General features: G+C 53.1%; 1 protein-coding gene across 2 annotated transcripts in view; it reads left to right on the forward strand.

The window, feature by feature from the left end:
- Window positions 1-1,711: 1,711 nt before the first annotated feature.
- The window catches only part of Tmem132e (transmembrane protein 132E), a 52,507-nt gene continuing 26,516 nt past the window's right edge, over window positions 1,712-27,702 (forward strand). Inside the window, exon 1 of one of the 2 annotated variants that reach the window (XM_048366233.1) lies at window positions 1,712-1,896. In XM_048366233.1, coding sequence (XP_048222190.1) covers window positions 1,830-1,896 — 67 coding nt within the window. In that variant the 5' untranslated portion in view covers window positions 1,712-1,829. The remainder of the gene's footprint in view (window positions 1,897-27,702) is intronic. The other variant, XM_048366232.1, reaches the window with a different exon arrangement.

A 27,702-nucleotide genomic window follows, 5' to 3' on the forward strand; every position in this document is an offset into this window, starting at 1 on the left:
CGCCCGCCGCTGCCCGGGTGGGCGCTGGATCCCCGGACCCGGGAGGGAGGGCGCGAGCGAGCTCCTCGCTCTCCTCTCCCTCGCCCTCCTCTCCCTCGCCAGTCATTTACGGCGGAGCAGCGCCGAGGAAGAGGCGGCGGCGGCCAAGGCTCCGTGCAACTGTGGCGCCCCCACGCCTCCTCTTTGCTCCTTGATTCCCCCCCCCCTACTCCTTATACACACACACACACACACACACACACACACACACACACACACACACATCTATCCATGGGGAGCCGGTCCCCCCCGCCGCCCGCACCTCCTCTCTGCTCGGCCCCCAAGGCATCCGCTGCCTCGTCCCCGGCCAGGGGCTGCGCAGGTGCCGGGGTGCCCTGGCCCCCTGGCTCCGCGCCCACGTTTGGACACCCGCAGCCCAGACTGGCGCGGCGATCCGCTCATCCGAACTGACTCCGGGAGAGCCGAGCGTCGAAGTCCCGCCACCGCCCGGAGACAGCGGCAGAGCGCGTGTCCGGGGGGCCGGGCGGGGGCAGCGGGGAGAAGGAGGCATCGGAGACCGTGAACCCCAGGAAAGTTCAAGGTTTGTGTAACCAACCTCAACCCCACCCCCCAGGGAAGACGAGGAGCCAAGCGGGGCAGCGCACCCCCTCTGCTGACACCCGGGACCTGAGAGCAAGAGAAGGGTGGCCGGGAGCTGCCGCGGGCTAAGCCGAGCCCCCCTTTCCCATCCTACGGCGTTGATGGGCTGGAGGCTGGAGTAGACGCTACCGGCAGGGAGGACTCGAGTCCGGGAAGCTTAGCTTGCTCCCCCCACCCCACTCCACCCCCGTCGCTTCTTCGTTTCTCCAAACCTCATCTCCATGGGGCAGCCGGCTCCGGCCGTACCTCCATCGCCCCAGCTGCGGAACCGCTGCCCGGCCAGGCGGCGCGGAGCTGGCCTGTGCTAGCGCGGGGCCCGCCCGGGTCGAGACTGGAGGGAGCGCGCTGGAGTCCTGGAGCGAGCTCCGGGAGGGGACCGACCGCGGGCCACCCGCCTCGGCCGTTCCATCTGGGCGTCGCCTGGGCTGGTGGCGACCCATGTCGCCTCGTCTCAGCACTGCATGGAAACTTTTCCTTCTCTGGATGGATTAAAGTTGCCTGGATTTTTCCCCCCCCTTCACTCTCCTCTCTCTTTTTCTCTCTCTTTCTTTGGGAAAGAGAAATCATTCCTCGGGCGCCTGATCTGGGATATATTTTCATTTTTATTTTTATTCTGGGGTCGCTGCCGGACACTGGGACGAAGGGAAGCCGTGCTCTCCATGCGGGGTGCCCGCCGAAAGCGAAGCCACCCGGGCGGGCGCTGGGAATCCGCACCGTCGCACGCGCGCGGACTCCAGCGGGGCCGCGAGGCCCGGAGAGCCGACACCCGATTCTAAGCGGCACCCCCCGCACCCGGGACGCCCGCGGGCTCCCCGGGGGCTCCGGGACCGCACGTGCCGGCGCCCCCACTCCCAGCCGCCGTCGCTCCCAACACACCCCTCGCCTTGCAGATCCTGCAGGGGGCACCAGCCGAGGGAGTGGAGGCTCCTCCCGCCCCAAGCCGCGTCCCCGGCCAGCTTCCCGGGGTGTTCTCCGGGCGGTGTCTGGGACGCCCCCTCCCCGCCAAGTGTCCCCCACCCACCCGATCGCGCTCCCAGGGCCCCCCACCATCACCAACCACCACCAACCACAAAAGCCTCCACAGAGACAGCCGGGCCACACAGTGAGTTGGATGTGACCGAGCCCCGCCAGGGGCCACGTCGTCGTGGACTGTCGCCCCCCTCGGACGCTTCCCGCCCCCCGCCTCGGCCATGGCCCCGGGGATGTCGGGCCGCGGCGGCGCCGCCCTGCTCTGCCTCTCGGCGCTGCTCGCCCACGGTAAGTGTCGCGGCGCAGACTCGGGGGTGAAGATGCGGCGGGCGCCACTGGAGGGGGCACAGGGAGGACTAGGAGAAGAGCACCCCCATCACACACACACACACACACACACACACACACACACACACACGACACGGCTCCCAGACCAGCGTTTCGGGCTGCACCTCCTATGAATGCCGGCTGCCAAGCCCTCCAGTGGGGAGCCCGAGGTTCGAGCCTGCGGAGGGGACCAAGCCGGGTGCCCGAGAAGGGTGGGATGAGAAGGATCCGAGCATCTTGGGGGCGTGTCCGCCCACGGAAACCTTACAGGGCTCCTAGAGACCCGCTAGATCGTGTCCCCTGCTTCCCCTCGGGCGGGCTCCCCCCGCAGCCCACCCGGCGGGGGAGGGGGCGGTCGTGATCCACTGGATCGCGCCTTCCCTAGCCCGTGGCGCGCAGGCCCGCGCACCGCCGCCGCGGGCTCGCTGCCTGGCTTCCTGCAGCCATCCTCGGGAAGGAAAGTGGCCTGACCCGGGGCGGGCAGCGGCGGAGGCCCGCCGGCTGAGGTCCAGCAGCGAGCTGCATCTCAATGGCCGGCCCTGCCGAGCCCCGGAGGCGGGGGTCTGGGCCGCAGGCGCCGGGCGGGCGGGCGCGCGGAGGGAGCGTGCGGGCTCCGGGCTCCCAGCTCGGGCGGTCTGCAATCTGTTGCGTCTGCTCCCCAGGCTCGCCCGGGGCTCCGCGGTACCTGGGTGGGGGAAGGAGGGGCCGAGCTAGGCGCGCTTTGACTGTGGGACAGCGGGGATATGAAAGGGGGGTTACAGAGGGTCTCGGAACGACACCACCCCCCCCCCTTTCGTCAGAGTGAGAACTCAGACCAGAGAGGAGAGAGCTGCAGCAGGCCTCCCGCAGGCTGGAAAAGCTCCAGGAGATGAGGGGCGCTGACCCAGCAAGCAAGCCGGGAGGGAAAGCTGGGAAGGGGGAACGAGGGAAAGGAGAAGCCCCGATCCCCCTTCCAATGTGTATTTCCCCAACCAGCCAGGAGTGAGTTGGGGAGCTTCGATGCCCCCACACTGAGGGGGGCAAGCTTGGGACAGGATGGAGTGTGGGGTCTCATGGAGGGAGACCCTGTGTTCTACGCGTTGGTGGAGGACCTTCAGTGTGTGATGCGCAGCTTCTGTCTCTAGGGAGCAGTTCTCAAGGTGGAAGAAGAAGAAAGAGAATGGACTCTAGGAATCCGATTTGTGGGGTCCAAGGGCTGTGAGGGGTTGGGAAGCAAACTGACCACCCTCTGTGGGTGGATTGACTCTTCCTCGCTGGCCATGGCTGGGGGTGGGGGGTAGTTTTCTGTTAGGTTCACCATAAATAGCCAGCCTCCAGTCTTTATCCAGCAGTGGGTAGGGCAAGGGTTCCCACAGGGGGTAGTATAGAGGAGCAATGTAGGGGTGCAACAGAAGCCAGAAACCTTATCTATGTGCAAGTAAGAGTGAAAGGCAGTGAGGAAATGGTGTCTGTCTGTCTGTCCATCTTCTGTCTGCACTCTGGAACTGTGGCTTTGTGACCTGGCTCTGATGGAGCAGGAAACTTGAATGCCCAGTGGGAAGAGTCTCAGAAGCTCAGGCCTTGGATCTAGGTGTGGTTCTTGCATTTTTGCTTTCTGGAGAGTTCTAGCCCCAGCCCCAGGCATAGTCTCCAGGCAGCTGTCTCTAGGACCCCATAATCCACCTCCTTAATTCCCTAGCTTGGTATTGGAGATCTTTTACCTTTTCTCACATGCCATCCCAGCCCTAGGTGAGCTCCCTGGGCCTCCTGCCTGTGTCGTTCCTGGGAGTAGCTGTTGACTTCTTTCCTGTAGTCTCCAGGCCTTTCCATGCCCCAGTAGTCCTGGAACTGTGGGTTTTCATGTTCTGCCAGTCTATACAGCCAGTGCTGGGCAGTGTTGGCTCACATGAGGCTCAGGGCCTGGCTGCAGGAAGAAAGAAGACACGGAAGAGGTGAGCTGGGAGGTTCTGCTGCCACCCATTCTCCCTCCTGACTACCTTGAGCTCTGACATTTTTTCCTTCCCCAGCTTCAGTCTTCCCAAGCGTCAGCAGATGCTTAAAGCTTGTGGATCTCCCAGATGGATAAAGCCAGGAAAACAGCTCTGTCAAGTAAATAAATAAATATAAATAAAATGTCCTCTGGGCTTTCACTTCCAGAGCTGCCCGGCACCCATCTCACCCATATTTTCTTTCCTTGATCAGGAAATGGGCCCAGACTTCATCTCACTCCTGGCTAGCTCATGATTGGATTTTTCTAGGCTGTTCTAAGATGCTGAGGTCTGGGGCAGGCGGCTGCAGGATTGATATTTGGCAGTTCAGTGAGCCCACAGGGTTCTGACCACATAGCCAGACTGGAGGCCAAGCAGCCTGGGTTTCTGTGCGCCTATGGCGCCATCGGGCAAAGTGACCTTGGGCTGCCTCCCTCCAGCTCCCCTCAGCAGTGTGGTCTCTGGCCCACCTCCCTGCTCTCACTTGCTGCCAGGACTCCTGGGCAGAGATCACGTGTGAGCTGGTTCCCACTTCCTTGCAGGGCCAGGGCGACCCATAGCATGGGTGGAGTGATGTGTCTGGCTGGCTGCCCCATTACCACAGTTTCTGGTCCTAAGACTTCCTCCACAGAAATGTCTGTGAAGGTTATTTTCTTATGTCGATCTCTGTGGGAAGATCTCCCCCATTTTCATTTTAAATAGGAGTGAGGTGGGGTAGGAGGCAGAGTGGTGATTACATCTGTTGGAGAGCTGATTATGTTCCCTTCCTCAGTGGCCAGCACTGGCTCACCATTGCCTATAGAATCAAGGATGTACTTTCTTTGGTGAGAGTCCCAATCTGTATCTTCCTGTCCATGATCCTGCTCTCTTTCCATCCTGTGTGCCCTATAAGACAATCCTCTCCTCACTTTCCTACCCACTGGCTTTTGCACGTCTCCCTCAGCCTCTCTGTCAGCAGCATCCTGTACTGAAATCCTTACTTAGCTTTCAGAGTCTAGCTCAAACAGTATTTCCACCAGGGAGTCTCCCTGGATTCCCCTTGCTTCACACAAGCAACACCAACAGAAGGAAGGAATCTAACTCGTGTGTATGTTTCCTTGGCACCGCCAACTACCATGCCTCCCCTGCTCACAGGCCAGAGTACACATGCATGAACGGTATGCTAGGTGTGTTTACCTGGCAACCATCCTGGCATCCACACTGTTGCTTTAGGGCAGGGATCATGTCTTGCATGTGCCCACCTCATTTTCCCATGTTCAACATGGGGAAGGGACCAGATGGGAGCTCTGGAACAAGAGACAGGAGAGAGAGAGAGAGAGAGAGAGAGAGAGAGAGAGAGAGAGAGAGAGAGAGAGAGAGAGAGAGGAGCCAGGCAGAGAGGGCAGGAAGGGAAAGAAAGGAAGGAGCAGGCCCAAAGCATGCCCCTCAGGCAACACACACAGGAAGCATGGGTCTCCAGTGGGGTGCCATGATGCTGTCCCATGTCACCCTGCATGTGTGATCTTGAATACATATGATCCCTGGTCTCCTGTACATTGTAAGAAGCCAGGCTGGGGTCCTTGGGGGAGGGGGGATTCAGGAGGACAGGGCAAGCAGGGACCTCAGGATGCTCCATTGCAGAGAGGAAAGCGTGTGCTGGCCTGGCTTCCATTCACTCAGACCCGGCTTCCTTGTGGCCATGGAGAGCCATATGCCACCACACAGCTTTGTTAATGTTTAAGACCAGTAGGTGGGGATGTGTTATAAACTTGGTGGCAGAAAATGAGCTTTATTGGAATCCATTCCGAGGAAGGCTGGGTGCTGGGCTGGGAGGAAGAGAAGGCATTGTGAGTGTCAGGACTGGGCTTGTCTGGAAATCATAGACCTGTGAGACAGGGGGCAACCTGGATGCTGAGCGTACCACCACCCAACGCCCAAGGCTTGGCTCAGCTGCCTGGGGGGAGTCTCACTGCTGCCCTACCCGTAGTCAACCATATGCAAACACCTAAAGTGACCACAAACTCACTAGATCCCCTCCCTGGCATGGATGTGCAAATGGGCATGCAGGGGCAGGGACTGGCCAAGGTCACTCTGCAAGTTAAATCTGGAGTCAGATTCAGCCCCAGAGCCTGAATGGATTGGCAGCTTGCCCCAGGCTTCTCTGCAGGTGCCACTGCCTGGGTCATCCCCTCTGCAGCCTCTTCCAGAGAGGTGGTTCTGGTCCCAAGCTGGCTCCTGGTGGCCAGCACAGATACAGCTGAGAAAGCACAGTGAAAGAAGCATAGAGGGCTCCCGGGGCTCTTCCCCTGTTTGCTGCCTTGAGCTCCAGCACCCCAGTCTTCATATTCAAAGCAATCTGGAATCACAGTCCTGAGGTTGCAGGATGCCCCAGTGCAAACCCTGCTCTCCCTTATTTGCTGCATAGACCAAGAAAGCCCCTTTCTCCATCAGTCTTGTTTCCCTTTACTGCCGAAAGTGAGGGGGCTGATATTCTCAAGGCCCCAGCCAACTCTTGATTAGTGATATTGGTGAGCTTTTTTTTTTTTTTTAATGCTAGTACTGCGACTTGAACTCAAGGCCTGGGTGCTGTCTTTTAGCTTTTTCACTAAAGGCTGACCCTCTACCACTTAAGCCACAGCTCCACTTCTGGCCTTTTTGCTGGTTCCCAGGAGATAAGCATCTCTTGAACTTTCCTTCGCTGGGGGTTGGCTTTGAACTGAGTTCCTCAGATCTCAATTTCTGGAGTAGCTAGGATTACCGGCATGGTCCGCCAGCATCTGGCTAAGAAGCCCTTCCTTCACCCTCATCTTTCCAGGCACCTCGGCAGATGCTAACAAGTAAATGCGATTCGCCACCCCTCCCTTCTCCAGGGTCTTCTCACTCCTTCCTTCCCCAGGCTCCACACAGAATTTTAATAAGAAATTAATGAACCAGTTGTGTGTGTGTGTGTGTGTGTGTGTGTGTGTGTGTGTTTTAAGAAAATAGATGTCTTCTGCTATTTTCCTCCTCTGTCTTTTATAATGCAAAGAAAAGCCTCCTTTATCCAGTCAGCTGGCTAAGCCTACTCCAGCAGTGCTCAAGGACAAGGGTATAGGCACAAAGCAGCCATGCCTGGCCACACCCAAATCTCCAGAGGACACACAGGCTGCCCAGATAAAGGGGAACCAAGACCAGTGAGGCTAGTAAGGTGAAAGAGGGACAGGCTAAACATGAGAGTGGCCTAGCACCCACAGACAGTCTAGAAGTCACTTTATCCTCTCTCCATGCCCCCCCACTCCCATCCCTCCCCACACACCTCTCTACCCCAGGCCCTGCTGGCTAGTGGACAGACAGCCCAGCAGGATGAAGTAGAAAATGGAAGCAATTACCTAGATAATTCAATGCTTGTTGCACAAATGAATGAATGCAAAAAAATGAATAATTCAGTGTAGAAAAAAAATGTAGAAAAGATAATTGAAGAAAATCTCTCTCCTTTTTTTTGCCTAAATTATGTAGGTAATTATCCGCCTTTAGGAAGTTCTTCATATTCATATATATATATATATATATATATATATATATATATATATAATTTGAAGTTCTTCCTCTTGCACCCTCACCTGCACCTTTTTGGCCCAAAAGAATGGACAACTGGTTTACTCTTATCTTTGGTATGGTTTTCCCTATTTGGTTCACACTGAGTCAGTGGGAAGGATGTGGGCTTGCTAATAGAATATGTCCTTTTATCTGTTACTCTGGGCTTATCTCCTGGTGGTCTTCAGGTCTGAAAGCGATGTGCTCGGGTCCCCTCACGATGGAGGGTTGTCTTTTAAAATAGTACTGGTTCTCTGGAGCATCTCCATCCCAGAACCCCAGGACCTGAGCACCATCTGACCCAACAGGGCAGGCCCATGGCCCCCAGAGAGAACAGGCAGCTAAGAAACCCCCCCTTCACCTCAAACCCCCACCTAGGACCCACCCTACAGTCTGCTAGTATTTAAATAGAACCCAGCCACTCTGCTTTTTGGAAGGAAAGAAGGGTGGAAGGGAGAAAGGGAGGGGGGAAGGGAGAGAAGGAGGGAGAGAGGAAGGGAAGGAGGGAGAAAGACAAGGAGGGAGGGAGATGAAAGGAAAGGGTCTCTGCTCAATTAGGAAAGGTGATGCTGAGTTGCCCCATCCCTGAAAACCACCCCCCAATCTGAAGAGGGAGGCTCAGCCCTGGCCCTCACAGGTAGCCAGGGCCCCTTGAATGGTGAGAGTCTGCCATTGAGAGGTGACAACCTTAGCCCAGAGTTGCAGGAACTCCTTCCTGGGCCTTCTCCACCCCCAGGGCTGTGGGGAGCCTGGCTGTGGCCCAGATTCAGTGTATTTTTGGTGGTTTGGTTCAGATGACGCAGCTGGTTCGTCACAGAAGGAGCAAGGTATCCGTGGGAGGTAGAGTGCAGGCACACGCATGCTTCTGCACACCCACTCGGGCTCACTCACTCACACCTTGCCACCCTGGAGGGTCCAAATTGTTCTCGGCACTTCAGATCTGGGGTTTTATTTATTTTTCACAGCCATGGCTCCATAAAGACAGCACTGAAGGTCCCACTTCACAGGAGGTAAAGTGAGGCTCCACAGGGCCCTGGCCACACCAGCTCTGAAGCCAGGCTTTCTGATGCTGCACACAGAGATTCCTACAAACAGGGACAGAGAGACAAAGAGGCCACACCCCTAAGCCAGGCATGGGGGCAGGTGGGGGGGAAGCGTCAGGTTTACCCCACTTCCTCTTCCTCTCCTAGCTTCCTCTGGTCTCTGGAATGAGATGTTCTTTTTCGTGTCAGAACATTGGCCTTGCTGTTCCCTCTGACCAGAGCCCTCTTCCACCCATCCATCACCTACACAGCCTTCCAACCAGCATGTGCCTGTCCACCATTTTCCTCTAGAAGGCCACTCGTGTTCTCAAATGAACAGGGACCCACTGACCCCTTGTGCAGATTTATCCTGTTTTTAAGTGTGCGATGCTTCTTGGCCTCCCAAGTGGATTGAGATAGCCTGTGACTGCCCCCCCTCCCATCTCTCAGAGGTACCCAGCATACAGAGGACATTTGATGACAGGTCTAAGGAAATGAAGCATGAGCCATGGTGCATACCAGTGCCCACAAAGACGTCCTCCCCTTCACTCAACAAGCCTTGGGTTACTGCCCACTACTACTTACTTACTGCTACCTACCAGCCATGCTTCCAGGCATTAGGATGTAACAAAAATAAACACCTGAACTCCAGAAGCCTATAGCATCCATGTTGTGTGAGGGGTGGTGGGTGGAGGATAATAATAAGTGATATATATTAGAAGTAGAAGTAGGGTGGGGGCAGGCAGGCAGGGTGCAGGTGCTCACACCTGTAATGACAGCTTCTCAAGAGGCTGAGATCTAGAAGATTGTGGCTTAAGGCCAACCTTAAGAAAGAAAAGTTTGCTAGATTCCATTTCCAGAAATAACCAGCCAAAGGCAAGGCTTGAAGGAGTGGTTCAAGTGGTAGGATACCAGCCTAGCAAGTATGGGTCCCTGAGTTCAAATCTCAGTAGTAATACCAAAACCACATGAAAGAAAGATGAAAGAGAAAGAAAGGAGAGAAAGAGGAAAAGAGAGAGAGAGAGAGAGGGAAGAAGGAAGGACCACAGTTTCTCTGTGATCTCCAGATGGGCAGCCTCAGTATCTGTCACATGGCAACTTATTAGAGATTTAAATTCCCACCCAGGTGCCAGTGACTCACATCTGTAATCCTAGCTACTCAGTAGGCTGAGATCTGAGAGTCAAGGTTTGAAGCTAGCCTAAGCAGATAAACCCGAGTCTCTTATCTACAATTAACCATCAAAAAGCTGGAACTGGCTCAAGTGATAGAGCACCAGCCTTGAGAAAAAAGCTGAAGGAAAGTGCCAGGCCCTGAACTCAAGTGTCAGTGATGGAAAGGAAGAAAGGGAAGGTGGGGAGGGGGAAGGAACGAATGAACGATCGAACAAAGGAAAGGAGGGAGGAAGGAAGGAAGGGATTAGAGGAATTGGAAAATTTTGAGAGGTATTTGTGGATGGATGTGGGGCATGGATATGAACCAATGCTTTGAGCGTGGAGTTGAAGGAGACGGAGGAAGTAAGCCAAGTGAAAAGAATATCCCTACACCTATCCCAGGACAGATCTTGGGCAGAGGGCGGGGGGAATGAAGGACCAACCGAGGAGCGGCAATGTGGGCTTACTATTCAGAGAACAGGAAGGGAGACAAAGGGATGGGGCAGCGGGAAGGGTGATGGGCAGTGTTGGAGTCTACACACTGGGCCTGGGGTGACAGTAGCCCTCAGGCTGAGTAAGCTTTGTCATAGCTGTCCAGATGGAGGCCAAATGCCAGCCATTCCAATCTCCACAGGACATTTGAAACAGCAAATTTTGACTTCTCTCACAGATTCTGATCTTCTAACATAATTACCTATCCTCACAAAGAATCAGCTCCCAGGGGCTTGTAGGGTTTGCATGCGCTTGCGCTTGCTCGTTTGGCCAGATTTAACAGGACTCTGCTTTGGGAGGAATGGCAGTCAGGAGGTAGGGCCCTTCTTTGTATTGAGAGACTGCACAACCCTGTTTCCCCTAACTCCCAGAGTGCTGTGTACAGACTCGGGCTCTGGGTCACCTGCTGCTCTGACCTCCGTACAGATTGCTGTATGTGTACGGGTCTCCTGGTTGGTGGTCTCTTCTCCCACCACCAGCTACTTGCCACCGAAAGACCACTGCAGTCCACGACTCTCAGTCAAGCAGGAGACCATCTCACCCCCCTGCCCTGTCTTTCCAGGGGACACACAGGCGTGTGGGGGGTATTGTCCAATAGGAAGGAAATCTTGGATTGGAAATAGAGAGGGGGGAAAATGCTATTTTCTCAGCTGCCAACACAGCAGAGAAATGATCTCAATTTTCTGTGCTATTCTCCACAGGAGAAAAACTGCCGGCAGCCAGCCCATGCATGAGAGGTCTGAGCCTGCTAGGGACTGGAAGCTGGAGCTGGGGGAAGTGGTGGGTTGAGAGGTAGCAGGAGGGCTGGCCAAACTGAGAGAGTGCTGGGTTCCCAGCAGGGAGCTGCTAGCTCTGCCTGGGACACCCTCCCTCAGCTCCAACCCCCCACTAGCTGCACGCCTGTGTCTGAGCAGCCACTGCGCTGTTACCTTATTTGTGTGTATGTGTGCATGCATGTGTACAGTGTGTATATGCATGTTCACATGTGTGTGAGCATGCACCTGTACTAGGGCTTGAACTTGGAGCCTGAGCCCTGTCCCTGAACTTTCCTGCTCAAGGCCAATGCTCTACCACTTAAGACACAGCTCCACATCTAGCTTTTTGGTGGCTAATTAGAGATAAGAGTCTTATAGGCTTTCCTGCCCTGGCTGGCTTCAAACCTCACTCTTCAGATCTCAGCCTCCCAAGTAGCTGGGATTACAGAAGTGAGTCACTGGCATGGGCTCTATTGCTTTAATAGCCACTGAGTAGGTTAATATCATTGAACATCTGCTATATTGAGCCCTGGTAGAATCGTAGCCTGGAGCCAGTGTGAGCTCTGTTGTGTTTGGACGTAGTCTCAGGGCTCATTGCTTTCCTCCTCCTTGCTCTCAGGCCTGGGACCAGACAGTCTGGCTTCGTTGTTTCCTGTGTGAATTGAGGCGAGTTACTTAACCACACTGTGCTTCTCTATTTCATTTACAAGTGACTATCTGAGTACTGCACTTACAGGGTTGTTGTGATGACTCAATGAGTTATTGCATGTCAAATATTTAGAATCACACCTGGTACCATATGAAAGTGCATGGATAGCAGTTGTTAATATTTTGCTATTAATGTTATCAGCAGTGCCGAGTGCTGTATCAAGTATAACGATGAAGGAAATGGGATGTTCTGTCCCAGGAGGAGTTTCTGAGATGGGAAAGGAGCTGCTGCGTCCACAGAGATTGTGATCAAACACAGTCACAGACACTGTAAAAGAGGCCCGGGGTGCTATGGCAGGAGAAGGAGAGATTCCATTACTGTGCGAGACATCAAGGGAGGCTTCTCAGAGAAGGTGTCACTTCAAGAACCCTTGACCAGGTTCTAGAATTCTGTCTCTGAAGACAAATCAGTCAGCACCTTGCCTGTGTATGATACACACCGAGGAAGACAGAAACCCAGGGGGAGAGGAAATGGATGCTGGCCTTCAGCAGCCAGAGTCCCGGTGAGGAACAGTCAAGGTAAAGAATACAGGATTTGAAACAAACTGTCAAGTTCATCATTAGTAATGTTTTTAAATTTTATTTTTTTAATTTATTATCTATGCATTTATTTATTAGAGGGGTGGGCTAGTATTGGGGCTTGAACTCAGGGCCTGATACTGTCCTTTACCTTTTTCACTCAAGGCTAGCACTCTTTTTATTCTTTTTCTTTTTCTTTTTTGGTACTGGGGGTCGAACCCAGGACATTGCACTTGCTAGGCAAGTGCTTAGCCACTGAGCTACATCCTAGCCCAAGGCTAGCACACTTACCACTTGAACCATAGCTCCACTTCTGACTAGTTAGTGGTTAATTGGAGAAAAGCGTCTCATGGATTTTCCTGCATGGGGATCTTAGATCTCAGCCTCCTGAATAGCTGGGATTACAGGCATGAGCCGTCAGCACCCAGTTCTGTTATGTGTCTTTTAAATTCTTTATGCAGATGGTCTGTTAGAACTGGGGACCCTCCGTTCCACAACTTCTAGAACATAAGTTCTAGAGAGCGGTAGAGAGTCGCAGAGAGAGGGGATGACAGGATAGAGGAGGAGTCTCCAGAATCCCTAGGCCAGGAGACAGTTTGCAGGCTGCTACAGAGTGAAAGGGAGCTGTGGAGAGCGGCTAATTGGGAAGTGGGGTCTTGGTATGGGAAATGACCACAGGCACCAGCCTTGGAACCAACAGATGGCAGAGAGGCCCCTTTGAGAACCAGAGGGATGGATGTGAATGTGAGCAACCAGCTCCTCCACTTCCCAACATCCTGATGGCTCCTCTGCTCCTTGTTGTCCAGCTCTCTAAGATTGGATGGCCTGTGGGGAGGTAGGAGCCTGCAGGCTAGAGGCTCAGTGTGCCTCTAGCTTTAGCAGCCAAGGTATGGAGAGCCGGAGGGGCAAGCCCTGCTGTTACTCATAGCCAGTGACACCCATTCTGCAGGTGCAAGTATTTATGGAGAAAGTGGTCCAACAGGAGAGTCCGGAGACAGTATCTCCTGTGTTCTTTATGATGTGTGCCCAGCTGTCCATCATCCCAACACCCAACTATCAACCATGGACAGAAAAGATAAGCCTATCCTCGGGTCCTCTCAGTTTGGGGGACCCTAGAAAGGGAATGGCAGTGGGTTTTATTTCTTTATTTTTTGTCAGTCGTGGGGCTTGAACGCAGGGCTTTTGTGCTGCCCCTGAGCTTTCTTGCTCAAGGCTAGTACTCTACCACTTTGAGCCACAGTTCCACTTGCAGTTTTCTAGGGGGTTCTTTGGAGATGAGAGTCTCCACAGACATTCTTGCCTGGGCTGGGTTCAAACCACAATCCTCAGATCTCAGTCTCCAGAGTAGCTAGGATTTCAGGTGTGAGCCACCAGAGCCTGGCTTGGTGGTAGGTTTTGGATGGCACTAGCAGGTTCAAATCCTCACCTGCCACAGTGAAGCTAAGTGAACCAGGAGTGGGGATTTGGAGGGGAAGTCACTTCCCTGAGCCTCGGTTTTCTCACCTGCAGTGTGGGGTGATAGCATCCTTTCCCAGCTCAGCATGCTGCAGAGTCCTGGGGGGGAACTGTGCAGGCACTTCGTACAAATGCCAGCACCTGCCATAGGCCTTTCCTGGCCTAGTCAATGTTTGAATTCGGGGGCCTTGCACCTGCTTGGTTTGCTTGTTTGGCTGGTGCTTTACCACTTGAGTCATATCTCCAGCGTGGCTTTTTGCTGGATTAGAGGAGGAGTCTCTCAGATGTTTCCTCCTTGGCTGGCTTCAAACTTTGATTGCCCCCACCTGAGTAGCTACGATTCCCAACATGAGTCACTGGGTGGTTTTCTTCCTCTCTTGCTTGGAGATGGGCCTTGCCACCTGCTGAGAAGATGTCAAGACCCTGCCAAGGGCTTCCTGGAAAACTGTGTTTTGGGTCCTTGGGTTTTTTTTTTTTCTTTCATTTTGTTTAGTTTGGGATTTGGGGTTTGGTTTTGTTTTGCTTTGATGCCTCCTAGCAACATGCTGCTGTATTGTTGTTGTTGTTGTTGTTGTTTTAAAAGCAGCAGTGACCAGCTGCTAGCCCCTCTCCCCTCTCCCCTCCTTTCCTTTCCAAGAAGACAACTGCAGACATCACTCTCTGTTCACAAAGTCTCTATGGCCTACCCCAGCGGAGGCCTCGCCTTGTTGCTGGGCCCTGCCTGGCAGCTGGCCTCTGCTGCTCTGGCAGGGTTGGCTTCTGGCTGGCAAAGCCACAACCTACTAAAACTCCCCCTTTTGCCCTGAGAACCTCCAAAGGAAGCATCAGAGAGGCCCACACACCACCCAGGGCAGGCACCCCATGTCATGACCAGGGAGTTTTAGAGAGAGATCAGGTCAGCCTTATCCTGAAGCCTGAAGATATTCAGAGACAGCACAGGCTTCACTCCCTGAGAACTCTGATTCCAGAGCCTTCTCCTCCTACTCCTGGTGGGTGACTCCAGGCCACCAACAATGAGATGCAGAATCTCCTCATTCCATAGGGAGGGTGTGCAGCTGAGGTCATGGCCCCCTCCTGGCCTCATGAAGCTAAGTAGAGTCACTATGACCTCTGATTGATTTGAGGATTACTTTCCAACATGTCTGACCCACCCAGCTGTCAGCCCCCTTCACCCAGGTCTCAGTCTTCCCCTTCCTCTGCGGTTTGCTCCTCCCCTTCTTGGGTGTCCCTTCCCCCCACCCCACCCCTGACCAATTGTGCAGCCTTTCCTCTTAATGGGGTTCAGTGTCCCTGTCTTAGAAGTCTGGGTTGTAGCTGACACTGTTGGTGGCTCACACCTTTAATCTGAGCTTGACTTCAGGAGGCTGAGATCTGAGGATCACGATGTGAAGCCAGTCCAGGCAGAGAACTCACTGAGACCCTTACCTCCAATTAATCACAGAAAAAAAGCCGGAAATGGGGCGATGGCTCAAGTGGTAAAGCACTAGCCTTGAGCAAAAGAAAAGGAGCCCAGGGACAGTGCCCAGGCCCAGAGTTCCAAGTCCCCAGGACTGGCAGAAGCAAAAAGAAAACACAACTCTGTGTTACCAAGTCACATCAGCACTGCCCCACAGAAATCTAACCGGAGCCACATGTCTGATGTAAATTTTCCTCTGATTGAGGAAGCACAAAAATGAAATCGATGGGCTTTACCAGAATATTAATATTTAATATGATCAATTCTTAATATTTAATGGTATTTGAACCAAAAGATCCAAAAAGTTGTCAACATGGAAAGAGTCCACACAACACACTATGAACGTGACTTGTTCCTCTTTTCTGTTACATCCTCACATGTCTCTCCTAGCCCCACTGCCTCTCAGCTGAGATAGGCCTCAGTTCAATGGCTCTGCGCCTTACATGGATGCCCTGCTGGGCTCTGGAGTTGGCCTGCTGGTTCCCCATGGCCAAGCCCACCATCCTTCCTGCAGAACCTTCTCAGAAGTCCGCCACCTGCTCAGGGCCTGCCTGCCCTTCCCAGTTGGCAAGAATCATAACGGTGACCACAGCCTCCCTCAAGCAGCAGCTACGGTGGTCAGGGATGGGAGGGGCATCTCCTTCTTATTACCTCCAGAGACCCACCCCTCCCTCCCCCAACCCACCAGGACAAGGGGGGAAGCGCAGGTCAGCTTGGGACCCCCACCCCTCTGGCTTAGAATCTTCCACCGAATTGGGAGAGAAAGCTGACATCCTTGCAGAGACTACCAATGTCATCATTTCTGTCCTTTCTCCTGACACTCTCTCAGGACTGCCCAGCCTGGTCACTCTGGCTTCCTTGCTGTCCCTAGTTTGCCATGCACAATGCCTTAGGATCCTGGCCTAGCTCTCCCTCCACCTGTCCTGGGTATCTCTTCCAGATATCTCCAAAATACTTCTCACTGGATTTTCCCTCCCTGGCTATCCTCTGCTCTGCCTTCCTATACACTACGTATCACAGAGGTGAACCTCCCCAGAGGAACAGGTGCCCCTTCTAGCAAGGACCATAATCTCTTTTTCTCAACGCTGTACCCCAGCATCTGGACCAGGGCCTGGCGTGGAAACTTGTTCAGCCCTTATTTGTGAGGAAGGGATGGGTTCCAGGGGCCCCTCTATCCTCTTTCCATATTCTCTCTTCCCACCCAGGGAGCCACTAGGAAGGGTTTTAGTCCATCACAAATGGGTGGCAAGAACCAAAGGTGGAAAGTTTCTTTATTCACTCATTTACACGCTGGTCTGTCAAATCCTAGCTATGTGGTCTTGGGGAAATCGCTTGCCTTCTCCGTGGCTGTTTGCACAATTTATACCATGGACTGCCAAGTTCTTGGTCTTTGTGGCGTGAACCGGTTCAGCGCTGTGGTTGGGTAATGAATGGTACTTGCCCGGTGAACAGTAGCTACTGTTTTACTCAGTGGGTGCTTTTGGAATGTGACTGCTCTGTCACCTACCCCATCCCTGACACCACAGGGCCCCGGGGACTCTGCTCACCACAGTCAGGAGCTACCAAGCCAAGAGCAAGCTCCCTGTCCTCCTGACTTTCATACTGGTCCCTGGTTTTGAATAGGTTGTTGTTGGGGGGGAGGGAGGCACAGCATACCCAAGCACCCATGGAGGAAGCTGGCTGATCATGGGTATAGATGTCCCCGGCTGCTGCTGCCATCCCACGTGTGCAGAGGGGAGGGCTGAGTGTCGGCAGGTGAGATGTTTACATGCAGTAGCCAGAGTGCATGTCCAGGCAAGCATCACCCAAACATGAGGCACCAACTATGGGGAAAGTGTCACTAACTAAATGCAAGACCCAAGTGCTCATTTTCCTCTCCACCCCCCTCTCTATAACCTCCACCCTTCCTCCCATGTGGTACATTCATGTGTATCACACATGTATGTGCACACACATGTGCATACACGGACACACACACAGGACTCATCCTTCCCAGATATGGGGTTTAGATCCAAGCCCATTGAAGGCCCCTCACATCCTTATCCATCCTTGGAAGAGAGCGTTCTCTCTTGTCTGGGGTGTGTGCATTTAACGGTCAAATGCTGACCCCTGGCCTCCCCCTCCCCCTGGCCCCCCATGACCAAGGAGCAGGGATCCCTTGGTAGCTAGTTCAGCACTAGCTGCACACACTCAACTCCATGCCAGCTCCATCTTGAAATGGGGTCATCATGAGTCCCATTGTGTGGATGGAGAAACAGAGACAGAGCGAGGGGAAGTGAGCACAGAGACAGGAAGTGGTGGGGTGAGACTCCATCTCTGGAGACCATAGGTCCCCTTCCCCAGGTCCTGATCCGCCCCCTCCCAACTCTGAGTGGCTGGATCCCAAGCTCCACCCTCCTCCAGCCCCTGACGTCAGAGGCTACACTGTGCCCATTCCACTCAGCCTCCCTTATGCACAGACACAAAACGGGAATCCGAGGCACAGGGTGGCATTCTTCCTCCTATCTCAGTGCTCTGTCCCTGTTGCTCCTCTATCTTTGGTGTCCATCCGCCCCCCCACTCGCTCCCAGCCCCAGGTGTGGGGGTGCAGAACCCTGCAGCCCCCCCACCTTGTGCACAACCCACACTCTCCTCTCTGTGTCCCTACAAAGCTGATTTGCATAAAGCCATCCCCAGGCCCTGCCTCTAAAAGTCTTCATCTTTTCTCTTCTCCCTAAACGGCCCCTAAATGATTTCTGTAAATTGCTCTAAGTAGCTCAAAAAAAAAAAAAGAAAAGAAAAAGAAATAATAATAACTCAGCCACCGGCTGCCTGACCAGAATGTCGATGATGTCTCTCCTGCCTGGCCAGGCACCCAGCTCCTTCCCTTCAAGGCCTGCAGGCTCTGCCCCTCTGAGCCTGAGCCTCACCTCCTCCCTTGGGCAGGACCATGACCTTCTTCAGTCAGGGAGCTCTGCAGCATCAGCACCTCCCCCCCCCCATGGCTGATGGGAGGGTGCACCTCCCTCATCAGCCTAGGAACTGCTCCAGAGAAACGGAACCTTTCCCATCAGACTATGGGGCTTTTCCCCAGTGATGCTGTGTCCTTCGGGCTGGCCTGGGGTGGTGGGGGGGAGTAGGCAGGGTTGAGAGCTAGAGTTCTGCATCCTGTTTCCTTACAGAGCTTTGTTTCTTCTCATCTGGGACCCTACATAATCATTCATTCACCCATTCACTCATTCATCATTCATTCACCCCACAAAGCTTTCCTGAATACCTACTCTGCACTGCACCCTAAAGGGATACATCTATATCCTTCTGCAGCTTTGTCCCTTGGTCCTGACTGCCCTTGGGCTGGGTGGGGCCTATGAAGGACCAGCACTGAAGCTACGCCCCAAGGCTGTGAATCCAGCCTCAGGCCTCCACCATGGGTGACCATCGACACCACAGCCTCAATCAGTGTGGAGTAGGGAGGGGCCCCCTGAGGGAGGGAATACCTCCTAGGGAACCCTGTGGAGACATAAGGCTGCTCCCCTCAGAATCCCCCCTCCTCCTTGCCATACAGCTGTACCAACACCTGGCTGTAGGGGCAGAGACGAGGGGACCTTTCTTGCAGTTCAACCCTGAAGTGGCCATGTGGCTTTGAGCAAGTCCTTTTCCCCTCCCAGACCTCAGTTTCCCTGTTTGGTATATGACAAGATATGGAAGGAATCTGTGATTTTTGCAGACTGCTGGCTGCAGGGGGTGAGGGGTGTGGAGAGGCCTCCCAGAGATCTCATTAGTCCTCCTTCCTCCATGGTGGCCTTGAGGAGCCAGCCCGCAGGTGTGGGGTACACTTCCTCCCTCCTTGAGGCCGCTGTGCTACCAGGGATCTGGCTGTTATTGCTGATGAATGGGTCTCACACCCTTCTGCCCCTATTCCATGTGACCCCACTCTGTTTCCCAGAGGAGGTGAAGATGCCTATCTAGGCCCCTGGTGTTGGATCCAGTCCCACATTAGAGCCATGGGCATGAGAAACTCGGGAGGTGGCAGGAAGGCAGGCAGGCAGGCGCCCGGGGCCAGCACCATCCGACAGGAGACAGATCATGCCGGATGAGACCAAGCCGTTTATCATCCTCCATCCTGCGTGCGCTCACTCATATGTGCCGAGGAGCAAGCAGGAGAACAAACATAGACACAGGCCTCTGCTCCCTCTCTGATTTAATTGGAACCCAATTAAGTGAATAATTGTTACAAATGTGAGATCACCTTCCACCAGCCTTGGGATGTAGGCCTGCATACAGCAAGTAACAGGAGCCGTGGACTCAGGCAGGGAGGGCCCTGGCCTGGCAGTCAGGGCTTGGGGGCTGTTTCTTCTCATCCCTCTTCCAGGGGAGGGGAGGGGTAGGGGTGGGGATAGTCAGCAGAGCTCTCCATCCCCATTCTAGGTGTCAGGAGATCTGGGCCAGGTCCTGCAATCGACACCTCTGTGCCACACACATCCGTTTTTCTGCATCCTGGGCCAAGTTCACCAGCCCCAGAGCTCACAGGTACCAGTCCAGGCAAGTGGGAATGAGTGACATACTTTTGAAATAAGTCAAGGTACAGCTGCAGGTACCAAGGAGGGAAGAGAGTGGGGGAACCAACCCGAACACCAGGAGCCTCAGGCAAAAGCAGATGGACGAGGGAGTGGGTTCTCCCAGCTGTGCAGAGTGACTCTTGTCTGAAGAGATGGAGATTTCTTCATAGCAAGTGGGGTGCAGAGAATCAGAGCATGGATGACAAATGGTGTGCATTAGGGAGCATCCTAGAAACCTGCATAAGGACACACACACACACACACACACACACACACACACACACACACACAGTCCCACGGGCCCCCTTGGATATGGCTCAGTCCCCACTGACCCCCAGTCAGCAGTTACCTGTGTCATTGCAGAGTGGCCTCTGTGTGTGTCTGTGTGTGCACACGCAAGTGAAGGGCACATGCTGCTGCCATGGTGTCATGGAATGAGGGTGCAGAGGGGTCCACACAAGTTGTGAATTGTGGTCCTTTGGATTGAGGTGCAGGGGAAGAAAAACAGAACAGCCAGGCAGGAGGTTTTCAATCTTAGCCACACACTGAGGAGTAGTTTTGAAGCAGTGGGATCCAAGTTCCAACCTAGAGATTGCAAATTTGTACTCAGTTAATAGGAAACTCGGAACGAAACCCAATGCCAGGGCACAACTTCTCAGTGTATTGGGAGGCAGAAAAGAAAGAGGGCACCTGACCATCTGTGTTCTAACAGCTGGGCACCTGGGAACCTACTTTGTACAGCGCAGAGGCGCAGGGAATAGAATATGCACTGGAGATAGGGTTTTTAAATGATTCTGAGCTGAGTGCCAGTGACTCACACCTATAATCCTAGCTACACAGGAGGCTGAGATCTGAGGATCATGGTACAAAGACAGCACGGGCAGGAAAGTCCATGAGACTGTTATCTCCAGTAAACTGCTCAGAAAAAAAAAAAAGCCAGAAATGGCACTGTGGCTCAAGTATTAGAGTGCTAGCCTTAAGCACAAAGAGGCTCAGGGACAGTGCCCAGACCCTGAGTTCAAGCTCCAGGACCAGCAAAAAAAAAAAAAAATAGAGAAATATTTTCATTCGTTATCTCCTTCACTGCCTCTCTCTCCCTCTCGCTCTCTCTTTCTCTCCCTCTCCCTCTCTGTCTCTCAATCTCTTTCTCTCCCCCCAGCCTCTCTCTCTCTCTCTTTCTCTCTCTCTCTCTCTCTCTCTCTCACACACACACACACACACACACACACACACACACTTCATTTCCTAGTTGGGACCCCAGAGCTCAGGAGATCGCTCCTAGAACTACCATTGTGTCACATCGAATATATACTCAATTTCCTGGACAGTTACTGAAAGGGTGGGCTAGCCTTGGAATGTAAACACTGAGAATTACTACAGACAGAGTAAAGCCCAGGAGGCATCATCATCTCCACAAAGGTCCTGTGAGTAGAGCACCCACCCACTCAGGGCCCCCAAAGAGACCCTCCCTTTCCCAGGGGCCACCTTTGACCCCAGAATGAGGGGCTTGAGGTCCCAGGTCAAGCTGTCTCTTACTGCAGCCAAACTATCAACTCTCCAGAGCCCTGGCCAGAGGCTGTCTTTGTCCCCAATGTCCCAGCCCTGCTTCCGGCTGATGGAAGACACCAGAGAGGCCAGCCATTCACAGGGGAGATGACCCTGATGGCCTTGGGGGAGGGGACTGTCCCTGACCACACAAGGTGACAGTGATTAAATGCACCAGCAGCTGGGCTGTTGGGCCTTCTCTCCCAGCTGCTAATTTGGGTCAATTAAGCCAATTTGTCTTTGTTGACTGAAGTCCCTTCTAGATAATGGCTCTGGCCCCTCTGGGGCCCAGTGGACTGAAAGCCAGGACAGGCAGCCACTGGCTTCAAGATTCCTTTTCTCCCTCTCTCCTCAGGAAGCCCCAGGTTCAGGGACCTTTGGGGACCTGTGACTCTTTCATTGTCCTCAGGGCCCTACATTGCCATCAGCCCAAGGCTGTCCCCCCACCCACACCCAGGGTTTCCTGTTTTCCAGACCATTAGGGCTCCTCTAGAGGGAACTACAGAAGGGTCCGAGCCCAACACTCCAGCTGGTGCGCCTCTGCTGCTATGGGTGCCAGGTGCTGACTGGCTTCTACAGATTCCCCAGGGCCCTGCTGCCAGGGTCCCCAGGGAAAGGGGGGACCCCCTTTCTGTGATCTGGCCTCACCTGCTGTCTTGTATCATTATCTTTTTGTCAATCTCTTCTCTAAATATACACAATACACACACACTCTCTCTCATACACACACATTCATATACACATACACATGTGCTCTTCCTGACAGGTGTGTGTGTGTGTGTGTGTGTGTGTGTGTGTGTGTGTGTAGTACTTGAGTTTGAACTCACAGTCTTGTACTTGTTATACAAGTGCACTATCCCTCGAACCATGCCTCCCACCCTTTGTGCCTTAGCCATCCTTCAGGAAAGAGCTCAGTTTTGCCAAAGGCAATTCCTACCTCTACCTCTCAAGTAACAGAGATGATAGACAGGAACCACCCTACCTGGTTTGTTCTTGAGATTGTGAGATAGAATCTCACTAACTTTTCATTCAAACTAGCCTCAAACCTCACTCCTCCTTGTCTCAGCCTCCCAAGTCGTGGGATGACAGGCGTGTGCCACTGTGCCTTGCTTCCTGATACACTGCCCTCTGCCTACTAGGGGTCTTCACAGCTTCCCAAGTGAGAGTGACATTCCTGCTCTGCACACTTTCAGAAGCTCTGTTAGCTGCTTGCAGCACCGCTCCCCCCGTCCCCCGCCCCTTAGAGACCAACTGCAGCCTGGCACACAGCAAACCCTTTAAGGACCAAATAAGCCATAAATAAATGAATGCACTTGGAGGAAGAGATAGGCCCAAGTCTATCGAGAATGATGTATTATTAATAGTCACTGGCAGCATTTATTACTGAGTGCTCGCTCCAAGTGTGCCAGGCGCCAGCACCTCAGCCTCACAGCCTCACAGTGATCCCCTCAGGTGGGTAGAACTTTGTCTGTGCTTCGAAGGTCATGTGGCTGAGGCTCAGCAAGGTTCAGCAACTTGCTCAAGGTCACACCATTGAGAAGACAGGACTTGAGCTTGGAGATGGGGGGTGGGGGTGGGGATCTCTCAGGGTCCAGAAGCTAAGCTGGCATCATTGACACTGAGCCCAGCTGCCCTAGCTGCTCAGGTTACTGGTGGTCCAGGAGGAGCCCACAGATGTGCGGGTTGTGACCAGGGCGAGGGGGCGGGGAGGCTGTGCCCCTCCCCCGCTGCCTGAGGAGCTGCTGGTGTTTCCTCACATAATCAGCCATGAAGTCCTAAGTGAGCAGACTTGAGTCCCTGGCACCCAGCTGTCACACGGGCAATTGGGTCTCTTGGACCATGAACCTTGTGATAAGTGAGGCTGGCCAGGCTACAGAACCACACTGCACTTCAAGGCTGGTCCCAGCCAAGGTATACCTATTTGTAATCGGGGGGAGGGGGGGAAGGAGCACTCTGCACCCTGGCCTCTGTGGGGAGCACCAGGTAGATGGGGACCTTCCTCACCAACCAAGGCCTCCACCTGGAGAATCACATAGCCCACCCCTGTCCCGCTGTTCCCCCTTGTCATTCAGACAGACTGGGCTCTGTCCCGTGGCTTGCACAAGCCACAGCCCGGCCTATGTGCAGAGGAAGGGCTGAAGGTGATGGAGCTTTCCAGGCCTGTGAGGAAAGATTTGTCAACCAGCTAAATGCTGTGGCAACCCACCTCCCAATGCTATGCATAGACTGCATAGAATTTGCTTCTTGTGAGCTAGCCAGGTATTCAAGGCATGGCTATGCCAGGCTGAGCTCCACTGGCTGGATCCATCCTGATCTGTCCATCTTTCTCCTTTCCTCTTTGCACCAGGCCCCAATTGGGTTGCTTTCTTGTCCTGGTGAACAGATCCAGTGGTGCAAGCACATCTGCATTGTCTAGGTGTGTCCTGTGGGCTAGAGTCTCATTAGCTAACACGAGTCTACAGGCAGAGCAAGCCCCAGGTCAGGCTCTCCTCACATAGGCCATCATCAGCCTAGGGCCTGCTATTTTAGGGCCTGAGAATTTTTGAGCCAAACTAGGTATGGTAACATATGCCTTTAATCCCAGCTACTCAGGTGGCAGAGGTAGGAGGATCACAATGTGAGGTGGACCCAGGCAAAAGCATGAGACCCTATCTGAAAAACAAACTAAAAATGAAAAAAAGGGGGGTGGGGGGTGTAAAAGGAGTCAAGCACCAGTGGCTCACACTTGTAATCCTAACTACTCCAGAGGCTGAAATCTGAGGATTGAGGTTCAAAGCCAGCCCAGGCAGGAAAAGTCCATGAGAGTCTTATCCTCAATTAATCATCAAGGCAAGCTAGAAGTGGAGCTGTGGCTCAAGAGGTAGAGAACCTCAGCCTTGAGCACAAAAGCTCAGGGACAGCACACCCAGGCCCTGAGTTCAAGCCCCAGGACTGGTGCACATAAAAAAAAAACCAACAGGGGGTAGGGTGGGGAAAAGGGACTAGGAATGTGGCTGAGGTGGTAGAGTACCTGTCTAACAAGCACAAGGCTCTGAGTTCGGTCACTGTACCACCTTAAAAAAAAAAAAAAAGAGTTCAGACAATTTCAGTCTACCACCCAAGAATATAGAAGTCCAGAGGCCAGAACTGGAAAGAGCCCGAACCAATATAGGCACAGAAACTCATGCCCTGGGACCAGGAGAGACACACCCAAGTCACACTGCCAGGGCTGGAGGAAAAGAACCAGCTGGCTGAGTGTTCTAGATTTTTCTCTACCACTCAACTTCCCCTTTCCTCCATGGGGACTGCTGGGAAACCCCATCCCTAGGAAAGAGGTGCCTAGCCCAGCCTCAGCTGGGAGAAGGAGGGACTGGACCATGTGAGGCTGTGGGCAAAAGCCTACCCAACCGACAGCTATGCATCACTGTAACAAGAGGCTGATATCATCATGTTCATCATTCATGCAGAAAATAGAGGTAGATTTCTACCAATAAATAGCCTTGGAAGTTCCAGTCCCTGATGAAGAGCACATTACAGCCAAAGCAGCCACAGAGCAAAACTGCACTCCCCCCACCTTCCTGGCCAGAAAGTACAGAGAGAAAGATGAAGGAGCTGGAGGTCCTACAATCCCCTTCAAAGCCACACCCCCAATGACCTGAAGAATTTCCACTAGGCCCCACCTTATAAAGGCTCCACCACCCCCAGGGCCACTTTGGGGACCAAGCTTTTGATACATGCCTGGGTCTTTGGGGTAACGCTCCAAATCCAGACCATAGTGGCTCCTGAGCCATGACTCTCCCAATGAGCTGTTTTGAGTTCCTCCAGCTCGAGTTCCATCTTCCTCACTTGCTCCCTTGTAGAGCAGACTCTCAGAGTCTCAAAGGTGGATACCATCCAAGCTAGCCTTCTGTCATACAGAAGCAAGGGTCTGGGATCCTTCTATGGACAAGGAGCTCACTACTGGACTAGGCAGCCCTTTCATAGCCAGGGAGCTAAGAAATGACTCATGCTGTTTTAGTTCTAGGCCTGCCTCCCCCCAAATTCCATTCACTGATCTCATTCAATGTGTATCTAGAGAAGTCTGATGGCATGTCAGCTGGGGTCGGGGGGACCCACACACTGACACAGGATGCGTGGGGTTTTGTAATTTTTTTTTCTACACCAAGTGACTTTCCCATTATCTGCAGATGCCAACTGTAAATTCAACATCGTATGTCTAGACTGTATGTCTAGCGCTGAGGCCATAGAGATTGCTGTCACAGGGTACAGGTATAATCCACAAGACTGTCCTCTGCATGAGATGCCGATTGCAATGATGAGATGGCCAGAGCTCTCACACTTCTGTCCATCTTCACTACTATGAGCCTTTCCTCAGATGCAACGATTTGTATCAGGGCTCAAAGAACTTGGGCAACACTGCCTGCTCTTGCCAGTCTACTGGAAAAGATCCAAGTGGGGTGGCCCAGTGAAGTGTCTAGGGTAAGATCTGGAGGGGCCCCACACTCAGGAGCCTCTGTCTCCATCACCACCCTGTGTTCCACTAGCCAGAAGCTCTCCAGCGCTGCAGTTGAGGCATTTCCACATAGACAGAAGTGATCCAATCATTGGTCATTGGTGAGCAACTCTATCTTCAATCCCTGGCTCCACCCAGAGGTCAGGGGGTGGGGCTGGAAAATCCAACTCTCTCATCACATGCTTGGTTCCCCTGGCAACCACAACATCCTCTACAAGTCAGCTCATTAGCATAAATTCTGGGGTGGTTGAAAGGGACTCGTTATGCATATCAAAGGGTGTTCCTCTCACCCCTAATATAGAGCAATTCTGAGAGTTTTCAGAAGCTCTGTGCTAGGAACAGAGGGAAACAGAGGACAAAGACCAAATACATGATTTTTATGAAACCACAGCATTGCTCTTCCTCAGGACTCTTGCAGGTGCTTTGGTGCTAGACCTAGGTCTGTGTTCCAGATCTGTGATCTTGGATCTTGAATGGCTGAGGTGCTTCATCCTGTCTAAACTTGAGAACAGCAGGACTTTAGTGGCTCCTACCTGTGATCCTCCTATGAGAGATAGAGAGACAGAGACAGAGACACACAGAGAAACAGACACGCACAGAGAGACAGAGACAGAGAGTGTTCAGAGTATCTCAGAAAAGTTCCCCAGCCTCCATCTCCAATTAATGAGCAAAAAGCTGGGCTGGAGACATGACTCAACTGGTAGAACACTAACCAAGACTGTTCACTCATGAGAGAGCATGAGACTCTAAGTTCAAACCCCAGAAAGAAAGAAAGGCCCTAAATTCAAGCCAAAGGAAGGAAAGAAGGAAGGAAGGAAGGAAGGAAGGAAGGAAGGAAGGAAGGAAGGAAGGAAGGAAGGAAGGAAGGAAGGAAGGAAGGAAGGAGAAAGTAGTAGAGAGGAAGAAAGGAAAAAAAAAAAACAAGAAAAAAAGTAAGGTTCCATGGGCATATTCTCTGGTGGGACCATGGCAGGTACAGAGCACAGTGAAGGCAGAGGACACAATGAATGGTGGTTGTCTGAATATTGCTGTTGTTGACATGCTTCGGAAGTGGAATTAGTATTTAGCACACGTGCACTCCTGACCTTCTATTAGTTTGTTTGTTTATATGAGAGGTCTGGGTAGATGAGTATTCTACCATTGAGCTACATCCTCAACCCAGACCTTGCCCTGAGTTGGACTTGACAGCTGTGGGCATTTCAGGGCACATCAGAATCCTCTCTTCAGCACAGACAGGGGAGCAGGTGGACTCAACATGGAGGAGGATGTCATCGGCTTTCGTGTGGTCTCTGCTAGACATGGAGGGCTAGAGACAGCCTCAAAAATGTCAAGCTGAGCACTCCACCTGACATTTGGGGTCAGGAGTCTAGGGGCAGTAATGACATCAGCCCTCACCGCGGACAGGGTGAATCAGCTCCAGCTCTCGTCTCCTGAGATGGGCTCAGCTCCCAGATCATTCTCATCTCTGACTCCTCAGCATGAGAGAAGAACCTTTGAACCAGGCCAGTCTATGGGTATAGAGAGGAGTTGGGGCTGAGTCTAGGAGGGCCTGTATTCCATTCTGCATGTGCCCCCTGGAGCTCAAGAGAAGCTTTGAGAAGAGGCAGGAATGGGAAGGAGTAAAAGACAGATGGGAGTGGAATGGGATGAGGATGGAGGATGAGGATGGGGGACAGGGGTGGAAGGAAGAGGGGTGCATGTGTGAGAGGGCCACAAGTGAGAGAACCCCCATACACACTTGAAGAAGACTCCATTGAAGTCTCTGTCTTCTTGGCTAGGTCAGGCTGCCTCACAGTAATAAGCCTAAGAATTTACCTACAAAACCACGTGCCGGTGGCTCACGCCTATAGTCCTAGCTACTCAGGAGGCTGAGATCTGAGGATCACAGTTGGAAGCCAGGCCAGGCAGAAAAGTCCCTGTGAGATTCCTCTCGAATAAACTACTCAGAAAAAGCTGGAAGTAGCACTGTGGCTCAAGTGGTAGAGTGCTAGCCTTGAGCACCAAGAGGCTCAGGGACAGTGCCCAGGCCTGGAATTCAAGCCCCAGGACCAGTAAAAATCATAATAATAATTTAGCTACAGTACTGGGCAGCTCCATTGTCTCCTCCCCCCACC

The sequence above is a fragment of the Perognathus longimembris genome, chromosome 17 (genome assembly GCF_023159225.1).
Source record: "Perognathus longimembris pacificus isolate PPM17 chromosome 17, ASM2315922v1, whole genome shotgun sequence".
Lineage (NCBI taxonomy): Eukaryota > Metazoa > Chordata > Mammalia > Rodentia > Heteromyidae > Perognathus > Perognathus longimembris.